This window comes from Lepisosteus platostomus, chromosome 5 (genome assembly GCF_059453375.1).
Source record: "Lepisosteus platostomus isolate fLepPlt1 chromosome 5, fLepPlt1.hap1, whole genome shotgun sequence".
Lineage (NCBI taxonomy): Eukaryota > Metazoa > Chordata > Actinopteri > Semionotiformes > Lepisosteidae > Lepisosteus > Lepisosteus platostomus.
Genome location: NC_142615.1, coordinates 15,891,874 through 15,909,719, shown reverse-complemented (window position 1 = coordinate 15,909,719; position 17,846 = coordinate 15,891,874). Strand labels below are relative to the sequence as shown.

At 44.0% G+C, this 17,846-nt stretch overlaps 1 protein-coding gene across 1 annotated transcript; it reads right to left on the bottom strand.

Moving 5' to 3' along the window:
- Nucleotides 1–781: 781 nt before the first annotated feature.
- Nucleotides 782–16,673, bottom strand: LOC148664091 (RING finger protein 112-like). Its single transcript, XM_088631477.1, has 17 exons — nt 16,651–16,673; nt 15,593–15,648; nt 15,169–15,439; nt 14,629–14,823; nt 14,371–14,493; nt 13,820–13,924; nt 13,674–13,724; nt 13,046–13,102; nt 12,003–12,089; nt 10,099–10,222; nt 8,253–8,365; nt 7,557–7,610; nt 7,290–7,361; nt 6,970–7,185; nt 3,419–3,634; nt 2,239–2,445; nt 782–1,769 (listed from the first exon to the last, which is right to left on the bottom strand). The coding sequence occupies exons 2-17, from the start codon at nt 15,622–15,624 to the stop codon at nt 1,389–1,391; spliced, it is 2,304 nt and encodes a 767-aa protein (XP_088487603.1). The 5' UTR covers nt 15,625–15,648; nt 16,651–16,673; the 3' UTR covers nt 782–1,388.
- Nucleotides 16,674–17,846: the final 1,173 nt, after the last annotated feature.

Here is a 17,846-nt window from a genome sequence, read left to right as displayed (position 1 = left end):
TTAGTGAATGTGGAAGATGGCTAAAAAATAATGAGAAATGTAAAACATCTTCGACACGCTCCTCCATTGGATCTTGATTTTGAATCTGCAGAAACAGAAAATGCTGAGAATACTGGACTTTCTGACGTGCAGGAAGTGCCAAGTTCTCAGACAGTGGAGAGTACATCCATAGGAGAGCAAGTAACTTTGCCCAGAAGTGAAGTAACAACCAGAAGTGGCAGGGTTATCAGGAAACCGGCTCGTTATAGAGACATTTAAAAATATAAGACTTGCATAGCTCTCCAAATGTTAAATTGCCCTTTTTTGTTTGTGTTATCTATGTACAGTAGATGTTGCTTAGACTGCTAGAAATGAGGTGATATTTAGAAGTGACTTAAGTAGAAATTGAACTAAAATTTGAGTTGGTACGCATAGAAATAGTTGAAAAAAAAGTTGTAGGTGTTGAATAGAAATGGAAGGTTTTACATACATTTTGTTGTAATAGTTAATAACCGTTTACTGCTTGTTGATATAGAATTGTTACAATTGTATGGTAAAGTTATGACTTTAAAAATAACAAAGGAAGGGATGTAGTTTAGTGAGTAGACATTGCGAGACAACAGAACGAGAGAGTAGAAGGCAGGAATATATGGTGTAAGGGCGTGATCTGTGTAGTTAATAAAATAGTTAAAATAATATAAGAACGGCTCTTTATTAAGATACACAACAGAGATATTTCAAAGTTGATGGGAAATTTATTTTTTGACATAGAATCAGATTGAAATAACACAGACGACCGGGATATGTAATATGACTTTAATCTCTGAAAGTCAAAATCAGCTTGACACAAAGTACATAAGGAGTCCTCTCTGCACTAGAGTTCAAAGACCAGTCGGGCAGGCTCATAGTTCCTATTAGCTGTAGACCTGAGAAGAGCTAACCTGCACTAATTAAGACTGTAGACCTGAGGAGTTACTCTGCACCAGTGAGTAAGAAAAATGTTTAAGGGCTTTTTCTGGTTTTGAGTCTCTGTAAGAGGCGAAGCAGACTTGGCTCTTGAGTGCGGGAGAGAAATCCAGAGGATTCCTACCCACCCCCCCATGCAGGAAGGCCAATGTACAGGGTGTGAATCCAGCTCTGTAGGGGAATGTTGGGCTCTGTGGACACTGTGGACAGAGAGTCAGCACCAGGAATGGCTACTGGTGGATATTTCCTCATTACTGAAAACTCTGCCAGATGCTGTAGCACCCCCTGGCGTTCACCCATCTGCACAGTGCACAGTGGTTCCCTTGTCTGCACTGGTGCACCCTGTAGCTGTGGCCATAGTCAAGACAGGACACCTGAAGATAAAGAGTGCAGTGCCTCTCTCACCAGCCATGGCTCAGTGTTTGAGAGGATAGGTATCACTGTTATGGCCTGTTCCTCTTGATCCGCTCGTAGACGGCTGACGCTGCTCTACCCACCCATACACTGGCCGTAGTGCCGACTATAGTTCCTGTGGCAATCCCAGCCTGCACAGTTATAGCGCCCCCGACCAAGAAGGCCCCAGCCACGCCTCCAGCCACACCCCCAGCCACGGTCAGCACAGGTATGGTCACCACACAGCCCACAGTCAGGCCAAACTTGATCTGATAGATCTGCAGGAACTTCTCACTCTTAGTGGCTGTGTACTCGCAGAGCTCCTCAAACTCCCGCTGGCTGACTTTGTCCTTTACATAGTCCAGCAGTTCTGTCTTCTTTACCTCCAACATCTCTCTCATCTTCTTTGGACGTTTCAGCATGTTATTGCTCTACAAAACATTGAAGGGTAAGTACAGTAAGTAAAGGATAGCTCCATATATATTTTGAACATTCCAGTACACCCCAGAAACAAGCAGAAGACTACTCCAGAACACCCTGGACACAAGAGCCTATGCTCTGGTGGCTCTGGGTGTCCTAACAGAATGCAAATGTACACAAAGAAACAAGGAGTGTCCATCAGGACACCCCAGAATGAAGCACGAGGTACCCCAATTAAGCCTGTGAACTCCCACACAGATCTATAAACTCAAAATATTCCCACACAATCATATATTTACCTGCTTATGCAGAAAGCCATCAAATTCCTGCTGCGCCTGCAGGAGAATGCAAATGTACACAAAGAAACAAGGAGTGTCCATCAGGACACCCCAGAATGAAGCACGAGGTACCCCAATTAAGCCTGTGAACTCCCACACACATCTATAAACTCAAAATATTCCCACACAATCATATATTTACCTGCTTATGCAGAAAGCCATCAAATTCCTGCTGCGCCTGCAGGAGAATGAATTCCTTCAGAAACCTCTGACGCTGAGAGCCCAGGATCTCTGAGAGCTCCTGGAAGTCCTGCTGACTGACTTCACCCTGCACATGGGACAGCAGCTCTACCTCCTTCTGTTCTACAGTCCTCCTCATCCCCTGTGTGGAGTCGGGCATGATACTTCTCTGAGGAAACAGAGTGCAAGGTCATTTTAGAGCAGAGGGAATCACACTATGGAGTGGATATTTGAAACCTGACACTGAAATCGGTAGCTGTCGCTTTAAGACATGCACGTATGAGTGACGTCAGTGCGCCAGTAATTGTGGAAGTGTACATCGTAAAGTTGAGCTTGGTGTGTGGTTCCGTGTGATGTGAATGCAGAGGTTAATGTTCAGAATTTAGTTGATGGTGTAGCTATCAAAAATGAAATGTATATTGTTGATATATGAGAGGAGGGTGATATATTAGTTAGACAAAATTGGTGGATGTTTAGGGATGAAGTGATCCCGACTCCCATGAGGTTCCAGTGCTGTGTGAGTGGGTTAGTGGGAATAATGTCCGTAACGGTAAATGGTCTTACATTTTTGTTAGTTTGCATTTCTTTAACCATCGTTTGTGGAGGAAATGATTTGTTTTGTTCTTTGAGTATGACCTTATTCTGTTTAAATTGTTCAGAGCGTGTTAAAAGAAGACTGTGATATTCTGTGCGTCTTGGATTAGACGAGATAAAAGGGTGAGTAGTCAAGTTTTTTTTTATATTTCTGTGATGTAATGGGACCAATGAAGAATGTGGCATTCAGACTAATGTGGAGTATTTCTTTCCTTAGGGAAATTGCCACTACCGTATTTTTTTCTTTTGTCTTTGTTATTTTAGTAGCACTTTGTGCATCCTGCTGTGTGTATATCTCCATGTATATCTATGTAAAGCTTTCGAGTTAAAGGTTATACTATATCCAATCTAAGTTCTGTAACAGAAAATAATACAACCACTAGTTTTTATGATTTCATGCAGATCCAGAATAAAAAGAATCCCCATTTAAGTTTATTGTAGTACGGTGTGTTCTTTCCCGGGCTACATACACACACTCTCTCACTTCCTCTCAGTTTCTCACTCTCACACTCTCTTTCATACACACGCACTCTCACATACACCCTCACCTGCTCATGCAGAAAGTTTGTGAATTCCTGCATCGCCCTCTTGATGATGAGGAGAGTGTATTCCTTCAGGAATGTCTCACGCTGAGAGTCCAGGATCTCTGAGAGCTCCTGGAAATCCTGCTGACTGACTTCATCCTGCACATGGGACAGCAGCTCGAACTCCTTCTGTTCTACAGTCCTCCTCATCCCCTGTGTGGGGTCGGGCATGAACCTTCTCTGAGGAAACAGAGTGCAAAGTCACTTTAGAGTGGAGGGCATCACACTACACCCTCTGCACTGCTCAGGACTCCCCAGAAACAAAATGGAGCCCACCCAAAAATACCCCAGAAACAAGCAGAAGACATCCCAGTGGCATCCAGTAAAATACACAGACAATGTGACTTACAAACACTCTCTCATACCCTCCTTGTTTGTCACACTTTCACAGCCTCCATGTTTCACACACTAACACACCCTCCTTGTTTCTCTTACACAAACACTCTCACACCCTCAATCACACAAACTAACTCCTCATTTCACACATACACCCTTCTTGTTTCTCTCACCCTCACATACCCTTCTTGTTTCTTTCACACTCTCACTCTCACACACCCTCCTTGTTTCACACACTCACACCCTCCTCATTTCTCATACACACTCCTTGTTTCACACTCATACCCTTCTTTATCACTCTCTCACCCTCCTTGTTTCTCACACTCTCACACCCTCCATGTTTCTCCCTCTTACACACCCTCAATGTTTCTCACTCTAACACACTCACACACCCTCCTTGCAAGACTTTAACATATCAAAGGATCCTCAGTTCCTCGCAATATTGTCTGCAAGGTGAACCATTGTAGGGATGTCCGAGAACATTTTTGGATAATGTTTCTTTCTTGAGGTTTGGGAGCGAGCCATAAACTCTACTGGAGCTTTCAGAGGAGTAAATGGTTTTCTGGAAGTCAGGTTGTCTCAGTATCTAAGACACATAGAGCGCAGAGACTAAGATCTGAGAGAAGTCAGAGAGTAAGATCTGACTTCAAGCAGAACCTTTTCAAATCTTAGGTCCTTTTAAAACCCTGTGTGGTTTTACGGATGGTACAGTACACGACACACATTATCCCACAAGTTACATGTGTTGTGCATCCACTTTCCTGTCAGTTAGCTAGCTCATGAGGGTGCATCCTCGTGGCTTGGCTGGCAGTTTCCCATTTCATACACGCAAAACATTACCAGAATTTATTTTAAAATCAGTTTCCTGTTATCTGTAGTAAATCAGACACAAACACAAACTCTGAAGGGCTAACATTATATTTTCTGTTTATTTGTACTTAGCTGTGTGAGAGAGCTGATAGGGCCTAAGTGTGTTGGGACTCCTGGTTTGTAATTATCAGAGGAAGGGTTTATTATTTTTTGTGTATATTTGTTTCATTTCTTTACTTTTCCACTATATATAATTGTTTGTTGGTTTGTTGGGAGCACTGTCCTAATAAATCATCACTTTTGCACCTAAGTGCTATTGTGGCCGAGCCATTGTTCTGTTTTAAAATAACTAACTTGGGCACCCCTCCTGCCTTCCCTGTGACACCCTGCTCCCTGATATTGTGACAGACAAGAAGTAGGATTGCTTTGTAGTAACAATAATGGAAAATAAAGAAATTCTTACTGATCATAACTGATAATTCTGTTGCTGTATGCTGTAGGTCAGAACCAGAAGGTTCTTGAAATACCTCTAGCAGTCACAGGACTTGAACTGTAATGAAAACATTAGGGGAAAGAGAAACACAGAGAGGACATTGCTGCACAACAGCTTGAAAGCAGGAGTGTGAAAATATCAAATCTTCAGAAAGATGAGGGGACCCATGGTTAGTATCGCTGTCTCGCGCCGCTGGTGCCTTCATATCAGTTCTGGTCCTGGGGCTCTATCTGGGTGGAGTTTGCATGTTCATGTGGGTTTTCTCTAGGTGCTCCTGTTTCCTCCCAAACTCCAAAGACATGCTGGTAGATAAACTGGCTTCCCATGCTGGGAGTACCCTGTCTTCTGCCTGCAATCTAAAAATGCTCTTGGAAAACTAGTTTACACAAATCTTGTTGCATGGAACCTAATTATTTTCTGTGACCCCTAATGTAACGTTTATAATGTGCTGGCTGTCTTTGCTGTTTAGTTAATACATTTGATGTTGTTTTGTAATATTTTGCAGAGTCTATATGTATTTGCCCTTCATTGTAGTATTTCGTCTCCGAATAATATACTTCAAAAAAAGAAAACAGAAGGATTATAAGTAGAACACACACACACTTCTTGTTTCATACTCACACCCTTCTTCATCAGTCCCACACCCTCCTTGTTTCTCTCGCACACAGCCTCTCAACCCTCCTTGTTTCACACACTCACATGCTCTCCTTGTTTCTCTCACATACTCTCGCACCTTCCTTGTTTCACACTCACACGCTCTCCTTGTTTCACACACTCACACGCTCTCCTTGTTTCTCTTACATAGTCTCACACCCTCCTTGTTTCACACACTCACATGCTCTCCTTGTTTCTCTCATACACTCTCACACCCCCCTTGTTTCTCTCACACACAATTCAATTAAATTCAAGGTGCTTTATTAGCATGACTGATGGGTACAATCAGTGTTGCCAAAGCAAATAAAAATAATAAAATTAACATAGAACAAAACAAAAAATAGAAGTAAAATAAAATCTACAGACATGTTACAGACATTTACAACAAAGACATATTATATAATATTGACATATACTGTAGGCGGCTGGAGCATTATTGGGAGACGGACTCACTGTTCCTCAGGCTCTCTCACACAACTCACACGCTCTCCTTGTTTCTCTCACACACTCTCACACCCTCCTTGTTTCTCTCACACACTTTCATGCCCTCCTTGTTTCTCTCACACACTCTCACACCCTCCTTGTTTCTTTCTCACACACTCTCACGCCCTCCTTGTTTCCTAATTTCTCACTCTCATACCCTTCTTCTTCATCACTCACAGACCCTCCATGTTTCTCACTCTCACACACAAACCTTCCTTGTTTCTCATTCACAAACCCTCAAAGAAAAAAACTCAGTCTTCACTCAGCTTTCCAGACAAGATTGTCAGAAGATTGTCAAACAGAGATCTTTAATTCAATAAGCCGAAGGGGAGCATATCACAGAGAATGGGTTTCTCCTAGCACTCAGTAAGATATGCTCACTTAACTGAAGTTACACTTTCCTTATTATACATTAAAAGTAGGCTAGACTTTAACATATCAAAAAAATATACAGGGAAAAGACAGTGTCAGAAGTCTTTCAAGCATAAACAAAACAGGACAGAAAGATGCCATTTATCTCTAGTTGAATACAGGCTTTAGTTGCAGAAAGACAGCGGTCTTAGGTGCAAACAGAAAACCTTTCCTGCGCATCGTCACTGTCTAAACCGATGTCACTCAGTCTTCCACACCCTCCTTGTTTCTCACCCTCCCCCCTCCAGTTTCTTACATGCACACACACAGTCTCACACCCCCCCAGTTTCTTACACGCACACACACACACTCTCACACACACACTCACCTGCTCATTCAGAAAGTTGGCGAATTCCCGCTTCTCCCTCGTGATGATGAGGAGAGTATATTCTTTCAGGAATGTCTCACGCTCAGAGCCCAGGATCTCCAAGAGTTTCTGGAAATCCTGCTGACTGACTTCACCCTGCACACGGGCCTTCAGCTCAGCCTCTTTCAGCTCCACAGTCCTCCTCATCCCCTGTGTGGTGTTGTGCATGATCATTCTCTGAAGAAAGGGGGAGCAAGGTCAACAAGCCCAGGAGTTCAAACACACACACACTCTCTGACACCTTTATACTAACATTGTCACACACTTTCACACACTGTTACCTGCTCATTCAGAAAGATGGTGAACTCCTGCTTCACATGCCGGAGAGTGAGCTTGTTGAGGGCATGGATTAGCTGGAGGAGGAAGCAAAGGAGTTACCGATTTAACTGACATTGATAGAGATGTTCTGGAATGAAACACACATTTCAAGTAATGATCTATCCTGACAGGCTGAAGGAACTGAGTCTCTGTATTCTGAAGGAACTGAAGACAGGAACAGAGAACAGTTGAAAAGGTTTTCTGGGTCAGCAGGGAAGAGAGGGACACACCTCTGCAGGAGAGGAAATTCTGTATGTGCTTGTGAGAATCACATGTGCCACTTCCTGTGAAGACAAGAACAAGTTCAGTGTGGTTTCATTGTGTAGTGTGGGGTCACAGCTTCACAGTTTCCATCACAGGCTATGCAGGTGCTAGTTAGCCCCAGTTCTGTCAAATTGGGACTGACACCTACACAGCTTCTTCCCCCAGGCCATAACTCTTACAAACAAGGACACTTCTCTCATCCCTCCTCTGTGATCAGCTGTATATCTTCATTTGTAGTGCAAAAACAAAATCTACAGATAAAAAGTGATATGTACAATTTAACGATACACACAGTTAAGTAATAAAATGTAAAATTAATACTGTGTTTATTTACAGAAAATATCAGTAGAATGTGCCATTAAATATATATATATAGATATTCCTTTTGTGTTATTGGAATTTATGTCAATACCTGCACCAAGAGAAATTTATTGTACTTTTTGTAATAAATGAATAAGGTTTCTGAATTCATTCTCAATAATTGACAGACAACACATCAAAACAACTAACAGTTCATATCACACTGTATCCACTGTATGGCTTGTAGTCCATAGGGCTTTACTGCACTGTACTGGTTTTTAACTTTTTAACATGATCTTTGATGTGTTTTACCCTAGTGGTGTATTGATGGCTGTTGATTGGTTCAATGAATAATGTCTTACCTTGAAAATCTTTGCCAGTGTCTTTCCTGTCACAGTTGACTGTATTGTCTGCAGGACCTGGACAATGTGGTTGATGTACTCTTTCAAGCAGTGCTGAAACTGTTCATTCATTTCTTAGAAAAACACGAGAAAACAAATGAGTAATAGAAGCTAGTCTTGAATTTAGACTAGACTACTAATTTTTGCTATTCACAATCCTCACAAACTCTGACACATGCAACCCAGTGGATTTCCTCAAAATGAACACTAAACCACAAACCAGACACAAATGGAAACAAGTGCATTAAAACTGAGAGCAGAAGGCGCATCTTTACACAAAGAGCAGTAAGAGTGTGGCACAAGCTATCCAGCTGGATGAGATTCTCAGATCAATGATCTGCTATCTACTACAGAAGCTGGATGTCCTCCTCTTGTTTGTAACCTGTGTGGTGCCATGGGGGTAGTTAACACCACATTGGGCATGATCAGGCTCTCATTCTCCCTGTCACACTCCTTTATAAGCTCTTTGGGGTTTCTTTTCTTTATCATACACACACTTTCCACTGAGGGTGGCAATCACACTAACCACATCATTGAGGTAGCAGGATACATAAATCCATAATCCATTACATCTGGGCCCTTTGACTTCAGAGTCTCCAGTTCATCCGTTTCTCCTCACTGCTAGGAACCTCCTGCTTCCAGACCCCAACACAGAGCCTCATGCTTCTACTCCATTAGGTCACTGTTTCACACTCAACAGGTGCCTCAGATTCCCAGGTCCACCTCCAGCCATGATGTCCTCCCCTGACGCCACCAGGTTGAGTTACAACCCGGTGGCTCACACAAGCTCACACTACCTACATCACAGAGTCTATTCGGCACTACACACTGTGCCGAGACCCAACACACTGTCCCTCTCTAACACACACTCACAACCTCTCTGGTTTCTCACTCTCACACCTTTAGGTAATGAACTCACAGCTGCCAGCGCACCACTGTGTTACACCTACGTAGCTGCCAGCTCACTTCATTGTGCCCAGCCACCACCGCATTATCTCCCAGAGGGTGCAACTAGATAGACCCCACTCGCTTCCCCGATAACAATGTATTGCCAGGGGGAGGGTCCCTCTACCACACAACCCTCTCTGATCCACACACACTTACTCACAACTCACACATACAGTGGACACGACAGCCCTGCTCTCACACACTAGCAGGATGCTGTCCCTTTAAATCTTTTCTATGATCTCATAAAGCTCAGTTTCTTCTGTCAGTCTCCTCACAGACTGACGTTTTCACTCTTTTCCCCGCAGGCTATTCCTCTCATAATCCCCGCTGGAATTGTCATTCGTCTCCACCCCCTCACAAGGTTAATTCATCAGCGAATCATTCTTTATTCACTCATACTAGACATGGCGGCACACTCTTCTAATATCGTCCCGACTAGTAGCGGCTCACAGCAGCTCACAGCCGCTACTGTCAAGCTTCAGCCCGGCTCTCCCACAGCAGAGCCTCCACATTTGTCCTTTCACTACTGCAGCCACAGCCACACTATGTTCTTGCTGGATGTTCCCCCCCTTTTAAACCACTTCTACAGCTGCAGTTCATTCACCTATTCAAGTCTGGTTTGGTTTCCATGGCAACGTGTCTTCCTTAATCTGGGTTTCCACCCTCCACACCAAACACTCCCTGCATTGTACCACACATGCTTCCAGGCCATTAACAAACTCACAGCATTGCAGAACTTTACCACCCGGAGCTACCTGTAGCTGGTTTGCTACTCAACAGTACCTCCCTGTGGTTGACCAGAACACCTGTCTACAAGATTAGGGCAGCTGCTCTGGGAGTGGAGCTGTCCGGTTTTTACCTTGCATGGTTCCCTGTTGACTCCAAAGCAGTCGGTCCCCAGGAAAGGGCATGAGGTGGCAGCATGGGCTCTTCTCCCTGAGGATCCTCAGAACCTGTTTGTTTGTCCCTGACTCCTCCAAGCGCTGAAAGCACAGACAGACATGTCGACAGGAAAGGGGTAGGATCCCATCCCTCTGTGTCTAAAATAATGCAGCTCTGAGCCTGAAGGAACAGGCTCTGGAGGGGGTTTCTTTAGTCTTGAGTCCCAAAATGACAGTCTGAAGGAACTGAGTCTCTTTAGTCTGAAGGGTGTGTCCCACACTGCCAAGCTGGAGGAACAGAGTCTTTTTTAATCCAAAAGGAGTGTCCCACACTGACAGACTGAAGGAACTGCTTCTCCTTAGTCTGTGGCCTGTAGTTGTCTGTATGAGGCACTGTTGTAGCTCCTGACCGGTCTAGAGTATCAGTATCTCTCTGCCTTTCACAGCACGGGTCAGGGTTATATATACAGATGCAGCCATTCAAAATGCGCGGGCGATACCACATTATTTTCCGGTATGCTGTACGCAGTCTACCGCAAGCTACCGGTAAATACCGCGAGTTACCGGTAAATACCGCTAGTTACCGTAAATTCTCCTATAATACGACAAGCAAAATAATAGTATCCGGAATTTCTGCAAGGTGGAGCTAATAAAGCTCAACCTCTCATGTTTGAGCTGTGGCCATCAGTCTTTAACGAAGATATTACTAATAGTATTAGTAATGAATGACCTTGGACAAGCTGTAAGTGTAAACTCAAAGTATTGCCCTGGTCAACATTCTTTTTTTCATTGACCGTCTTTGTAAAAGTAACACCACAGCATTTCGCAATCACGCATTTGTTTCCAATCATGCAAAGTACAGTGATTCACCATGCCTTTCACATGCTCATAAAAGAGATTGATTTAGGAACATAAACATATTACCGTATGCAAACTGTACTGTATACAGTATGTATATGTATATTTAATGTCTTAACTGTGCTCGTTTAAGTATTGAATATTCATATCTAATGTTTATATTGTAACGCATACTGTTCAGCCTCCATTTCTCTATAAAAATTTACTCTGTTGCACACACACACAATAGAAGCAGGAACCGCTGTCAGAAAGGAAGAAAGTGACTATTCATTGTTATCAAAAATGACTTAGAATCGATCATGTTGTGATATTTTGAAATATAAAAGTCAATTGATTGTCCATAATATCGCTATTCTATTTTTTCGAAGAAATGTTTGTTAAAAGAAAAGTCCAGCACCAGCTGGATTGGAACACACAACCTGTACATTGTTAGTCACACACCTAGACCAGTAGGCTACAGGGGAACTCACATGAACAGGGAGGCGAAACAGCCTTACACAGCCATGTTGCAGTACATGAATATAATCATACCGTTATTAAATTCTTGAGATACGCGATTCCATATTATATTCCCTTTTAATCAAATTCTAAAAGTATGCTTGTTGACTCCGGTATCACGTTAGTTAAAGACTTCGAAGCTTAAAATGTTTAGGGAGAAATGGAATACTGGTGTGTATTTTTTTCTTTAAAGTACCAAGACCAGCTATATACTGTATGTTTATTTTCCAAAATTAATATCGTTTATGGCCTTCACACGCGTTGCAGTATGCTCCTATTCTTTTTATGCTCAGCTACTAAGATTTCCCTTCAGTGGTAAAACTCAATATCTACAACGGGCACAGTAAAGACATTTACAGTAAGTCTTTCTACAACAGACCAACGGAGCACGAGTGCCCCTGTCGGTCAACCAATCACGTACCGCGTCATGATACGCGATACCGTAGCCAATTACCCGCGGTACGTGTCTGTACCGCGCACTTTGAATGGCTGCGTCTGTATATAAGGTCCATAGTATTTCTCCTACCTGGATGATTCTCTCCAGATGTCGGAATCCTCCAGACTGTCCAAATTCCCGAGTTTGTGTCCAGTCCCGCACCAGGAAATCAAACCCCTTTATCAGAGATTGAGAAAGATCTCATATCAGCTCACCTCACAAAGTCATGAAATCCTAACGATTTCTATAGATTGAAGAGCCTCACTTGCTGTTCTACAGTACAGCTCAAGTAATAATGTGCATGAGAATGATTGAAATAGATGAAATAGCCAAACCAATATTATGACAACTGTTATGATGCCTGCAAACCTGCTTTCTCTCAATTGGACACTGCATGCCTTAGTAAATTGGTACTGCTAAAAACAATGTGTTTATGGCTGCTTTCGACACTGTTAACCATGATACCTTCCTTTCTCATGTTTGCAGAGACTGTGGCTGTGTTTGCAGTTTCTGACACTGCTTCCAATGGTTCAGGTCTTATCTGATGCTGGGGCCTATACTATTCAGAATTTGCCTGTATCTATGTGGTCAATTATAAAGATCACATGGTCTGATCTATCATTTCTATGCTGATGATACTTAAATCTACATCCATACTAAGCCTGACACTGAAGTGGCTGTCTCTGCACTAACTGCATTTCTAATATAAAACCCTAGGTGACTCTAAATTTCCTTAACTTAAACTACAACAAGACTGAAGTCATGGTGCACCTGTGTAACACTAAGGTAAAGCCAGTGTAGTAGCCCTATCTGTGGACAGCAGTGTGCTGGAATTTCAATCAAAATTGAGGAATTTAGGAGTGATCCTAGCTTGACTTCCTAACCAGGTGCACGTGATCACATTACCCCTGTCCTGGAGTCCTTGCACTGGCTTCCTGTCAGGTTTCTTGTTGGTGTCAAAATCCTTTTGCTCACCTATAAGGTTCTGCATGGCCTGGCACCTCAGTAACTGTCTGAACTATTATCACCCTACTCCCCACCTCGCAATCAGTTAAAACAGGCCTTGGTCTGCAGGTGATAAAAGAGATCTGATCTTTTTTTGTGTTCACTGCACTCAAGAGTAAATTTCATACCTGAAAATGCTTCAGGTTAAAGGCTCCTTCACCCTTTTGTGCCACAAGATACAGCAGCTGCAAACAGAGTAAACACAAGCCAGCTGTGTGTCAGAGACAGAGAGAGAGAAAGTCATACTGTAGGTTCTCTCTGTTAAAACTGTCTGTAATTGCAGAGTTAATTGTTTCTGTTTTGGCAACAGTGTAGTTTACCACTCATGCCAATAATCCTGAGAAGAATTTGAATCTGTCAGACAGTCTGACAGAGACACAGGCACTCATAAAAAATAAACATGGATACACATATAAAACAAATATACAAATACAATCACATACACAGACAGACACACATGGGGAAAGATAGGACTGGCCTATTTATATAGCCCTGTGAGGAAAACCAGGCAGCACAGAGCATCACACACAATAGCACCTCGAGTCATGCAGTGCTGTGCTCATGCCACACGTCACCAGCAGGGGGCAAACTCATACCCCGGTCAGAGAGACCCAGCACTGCAATTGCTCCACAGTCCCAGTTGAAGGACCTGTGACACTGAGAGGTTCCCGGTTTTAGCCCCCCACTGCACCACAGCTCCCTTGTGCAGGTGCTGTGTGGCACATCAGGGGATAAGACCGTGGCTGGGTGCTGTACCTCCAGGTATTCCAGGTCTGTTTTCTTCACATCAGCATGAACGTTGAAGATCTGGGAGAGAGGACAGGGGAGACGTCACCTCTCCAGAGCACAGCAAGGGGTACAGAGTCATCAAGGAAGGTGGGACAGGGGCACGCAATTCTCACCATATGTGAGCTGAGAAAGACGCTCAGGGCAGACAGCTTCACGCTCAGCTCCGTCTCCCGCAACAAATCCACGGATCCCTCAGTGTCCACCAGGAAGACAGCCAACTGGACAGAGGGGACAAAAACGGAATGTTCTGATCAGAGATGCAGTGGTCATCTGTCTCCTCTTCCCTTCCGGTACCAACACAGAGCTGACAGAGCTTTACACAAAGGGTGGTGAGAGTGTGGAACAAGCTGCCCAGCCAATGGCTCAATGGCCTACTAACTACTGTACCAATCAGACTGGATGGGAATGACCTCCTCTTATTTGTCTGGTGATTTGATGCACCAAAACCTTCCCATTCCTGAGCAGAGAATGCCACACAGATGCCCTGAGTGTGGACAAGTGGGTAACAGGGGCTGGTGAGGGTCAGTAGAGCTCTCATTCCTGCTTATTCAGGATGCCTGCAGGGTCTGTGAAAGACTCTCTGACTTAGTTCAACCTGCACCTGTCTGAGTCATACAGTTGCGCCCCCTACAACAGATGAATTCCCAGCTTGCCCAGCCCTTGCCTTGCCCTCCTGTGTCTCCAGAAACAGAGGCTGGCTCCAGATGAACACACCCTTCGTCATGGTCTCAGTTCCAGGCTGCCACTCGAACCCTCGCAGAGCCTCATCGTCACTCATCCAGATGTCCTGTGTTCACAGGTAAAGGAGCATTCACAACCATGGTCATAAGACGGGACTTTACACAGAGAGTGGTGGGGGTGGGATGTCAGGGCTGTATGACACTGCTTTATACAGAGAGCGGAGGGGGTGGGGTGCTCTCACCATTTTAGACAGTTTGCGCAGGAGGTAGTTGAGGAGGAAAGACTTGCCCTTCCTCCTCTCCCCGACAATGGCCACCACACAGAGTGGAGTCTCCCTTACATCTGAGCGCAGGAAACACTGCCGAAGCACATTCTCTTTCAACAGGAGGGAGCCATCAGGACTGACATGGACCAGCTGAATGGGCTTGCCAGAGCCCTGGAGGTGGGAGACAACATTTAGAACTGAGACCAGGAGGCATTTAACTTTACACAGAGGGTAGTGGAAGTGTGGAGCAGAGTGCTGATGCCCACTGGACGGGCATCTCTCTCTGACATCCCCCAGGTCAGAGTGTTTGCTGTTGCACCAGGAGCACAGGGCATCTAAAGTCTACCCATCTCACAGTGTACACTGTGCACCTGCCACACCAGGATTCTCCAGCAAGTGTATCTGGGTTTCAAAATGTTCCCCGTAGCCTGACTGTCAGGAAAGCTTCTAATGGAAAAAGAGACGCAGCCTCTGTGTCACCCTGCAGCCCTCGCAGAAAACAATACTACAACTCACCTCCTCTCTCTTGACTGTGCTCGCACGCTCACACACCTTGTGGCATTGGGGACAGGTGACCACGAGGTCGACCCAGAAGGACTCGATGCAGTCTTGGCAGAACTCGTGGCCACACTGGATAATCACTGGCTTGGAGAAACTGCCCAAGCAAATGGAGCACTGAGGCTCAGACAACACGGAGCTTCCTATGTCCTCCTGCTCGAGATCGGGAAACAGAGAGCTCTCTACTGCCTCCTGCTGCTGCTCGGACATCAGGCAGGCCGAAGACATGCTGGAGCAGTGGGAAGAGAGAGACCGAGACACAGTCAGCAGCCAATCCACAGCCAAAGACAGAAAAGGACTTGAATGGCAGGACCAGCTGTCCTGGAACTGAGTTGTCTTCTAAACACATTATTATGATTTTAAGTTTAAATCATAATAATACCTTTTTTCTGATGGGCACTGAGAATTCCCCATTGACTGTCCCAAGTCACAATAATCCTGTTTAGACAAAGATAAAAACAAGAACAAGGACCAATTCAAGTACGATAGCATTTATAAATACACACACTGACAGATCAGAGCAGTGTAACACACAGTATCGATGACACACTGACAGATCAGAGCAGTGTAACTCACAGTATCAATCACTGACAGCCCACAGCAGTGTAACTCACAGTATTACATACTGACAGATGAGAGCAATGTAACACACAGTATCGATCACACACTGACAGATCAGAGCAGTGTAACTCACAGTATCGATGACACACTGACAGATCAGAGCAGTGTAACTCACAGTATCAATCACTGACAGCCCACAGCAGTGTAACTCACAGTATTACATACTGACAGATGAGAGCAATGTAACACACAGTATCGATCACACACTGACAGATCAGAGCAGTGTAACTCACAGTATCAATCACTGACAGCCCACAGCAGTGTAACTCACAGTATCAATTACATACTGACAGATGAGAGCAATGTAACAATCAGACACCGACATTTACTTAGCAGTGTAGCAGACAGCAGTGATCACACACTGAAAATCAGCAATATTTAACACTGATCACATTACAAAGTATTTATGTTTCAGATACAGGTCCAGTATTTTCACAGTGTTAAATAGATTTTAAATTTCTCTGAAGCCATAATAGGCTCTTGAACCAAGAAGAAGTATAGTAAGACAGTTATAATAAGAGGAACAGCCACACAGAACTCAACACCACACAGTCCGTCCTATAATAATAATATTTGCTTACACTTAATATAGCGCTTTTCTGGACACTCCACTCAAAGTGCTTTACAAGTAATGGGGAATCCCACTCCGCCACCAGTGTGCAGCCCCACCTGGATGAAGATAATAACTTCAGCTCTGCTAGTCTCACACATCTGTACGATTTGCTCTAATTTCACTGGGCTGTACTGAAATACCACAGCTGTCTGGGCTCTCCTGATCCCTGTCTGTGTGGATGAGAATATTTAATTTGTATTACTCACCAAAAGCAGCAGCTCCTTTTTCAGCAGAGTTGAAGTGAAAGTGAAAGATGTTCCATTTAAGGAAATTAGAACTATCAATTATGAGCTGCTCACTCAGAAGGGTTCACAGAAATTGTTATGAAAGACTCTACTGCTAGAACACTTTCGGCCCGACAGTCTTCTTTTAAATTCTGATCTCACTGGACTTTGTTGCATTGGACCTGTTTTATACCCCAATTACACTGGGCTTCATTGCACTGGACTGTGTTTTTACCCTGGTCTCATAGGTTCTACTTCATTGCAATGCATTTTTACTCTGATCTCATAGGTTCTACTGCACTGTGCTTTTGTCATAATTTCACTGGGTTTACTCCACAGACTGGGTTTTTACCTGAAATCACTTGGTTTTATTGCATTACACTGTGAGTTTATCCTGATCTCTTTGGGCTTTACTGTACTGTACTGTGAGGATGTGGCCTGTTTGACTGGAGAGCAAACATAAATCATACTGACAGATCAGAGCAGTGTAACACACAATATCAATCGCACACTGAAAGCCCAGAGCAGCGTAACACAGTATTGGTCACACACTGACAGATCAGAGCAATGTAACACTCAGAAACGATCATGTTATGTATTTTTACACTGTTAACTGGATTTTATATTTCTCTGTAGGAATAGCAATAACAGCCTCTTGAACCAAGAAAAAGTCTACAGTAAGACCGCAGTAATAAGAGGAAAAGCCACACAGGTACCATTTGTACTATAGTAACTTCACCACTGTTTGTCTAACACATATCTGTGTGCTTTGCTCTAATCTCACTGGCCTGAAATCACACAGCTGACTGGGCTCCCCTGAACACCGCTGACAATGGGCCGCAGTTTGTGTCTGGAGAGTTTGAGTCTTTTTTGACTGATCAAGGCATTTGACACATTCGCATTGTTTTCTACAACCTGAAGGCAAACGGGTGTGTGGAACGCGTGATCCAGACTCTCAAAAATGGCACGCACCCACAGCAGGGTGGCCGAACGCCAGCGCCACATGAAAGGTGGAATGACATGTCGCACAGGGTGAATGAAGCCGCTTGGGATCGCTGTCCAGGTGGATCCGAAGGCCCAATTGGGAGCACAAGCTACAGTCTTTTTATCTTCTCCTTTACAGGTCACAGAGTAGCTGGGTCCCTCCACCTTCTGCCTCTCTTTTGATGGCACGCCAG

Coding starts and splice junctions, on each gene's coding strand:
- LOC148664091 (XM_088631477.1), bottom strand. CDS start 15,624: ATGGGGAATTCTCAGTGCCCATCAGAAAAAAG. Junction 12,090..13,045: donor TTAACCTGAAGCATTTTCAG/GTATGAAATTTA, acceptor TCTCTGATAAAG/GGGTTTGATTTCCTGGTGCG. Junction 1,770..2,238: donor ATGGCTTTCTGCATAAGCAG/GTAAATATATGA, acceptor AATGTTTTGTAG/AGCAATAACATGCTGAAACG.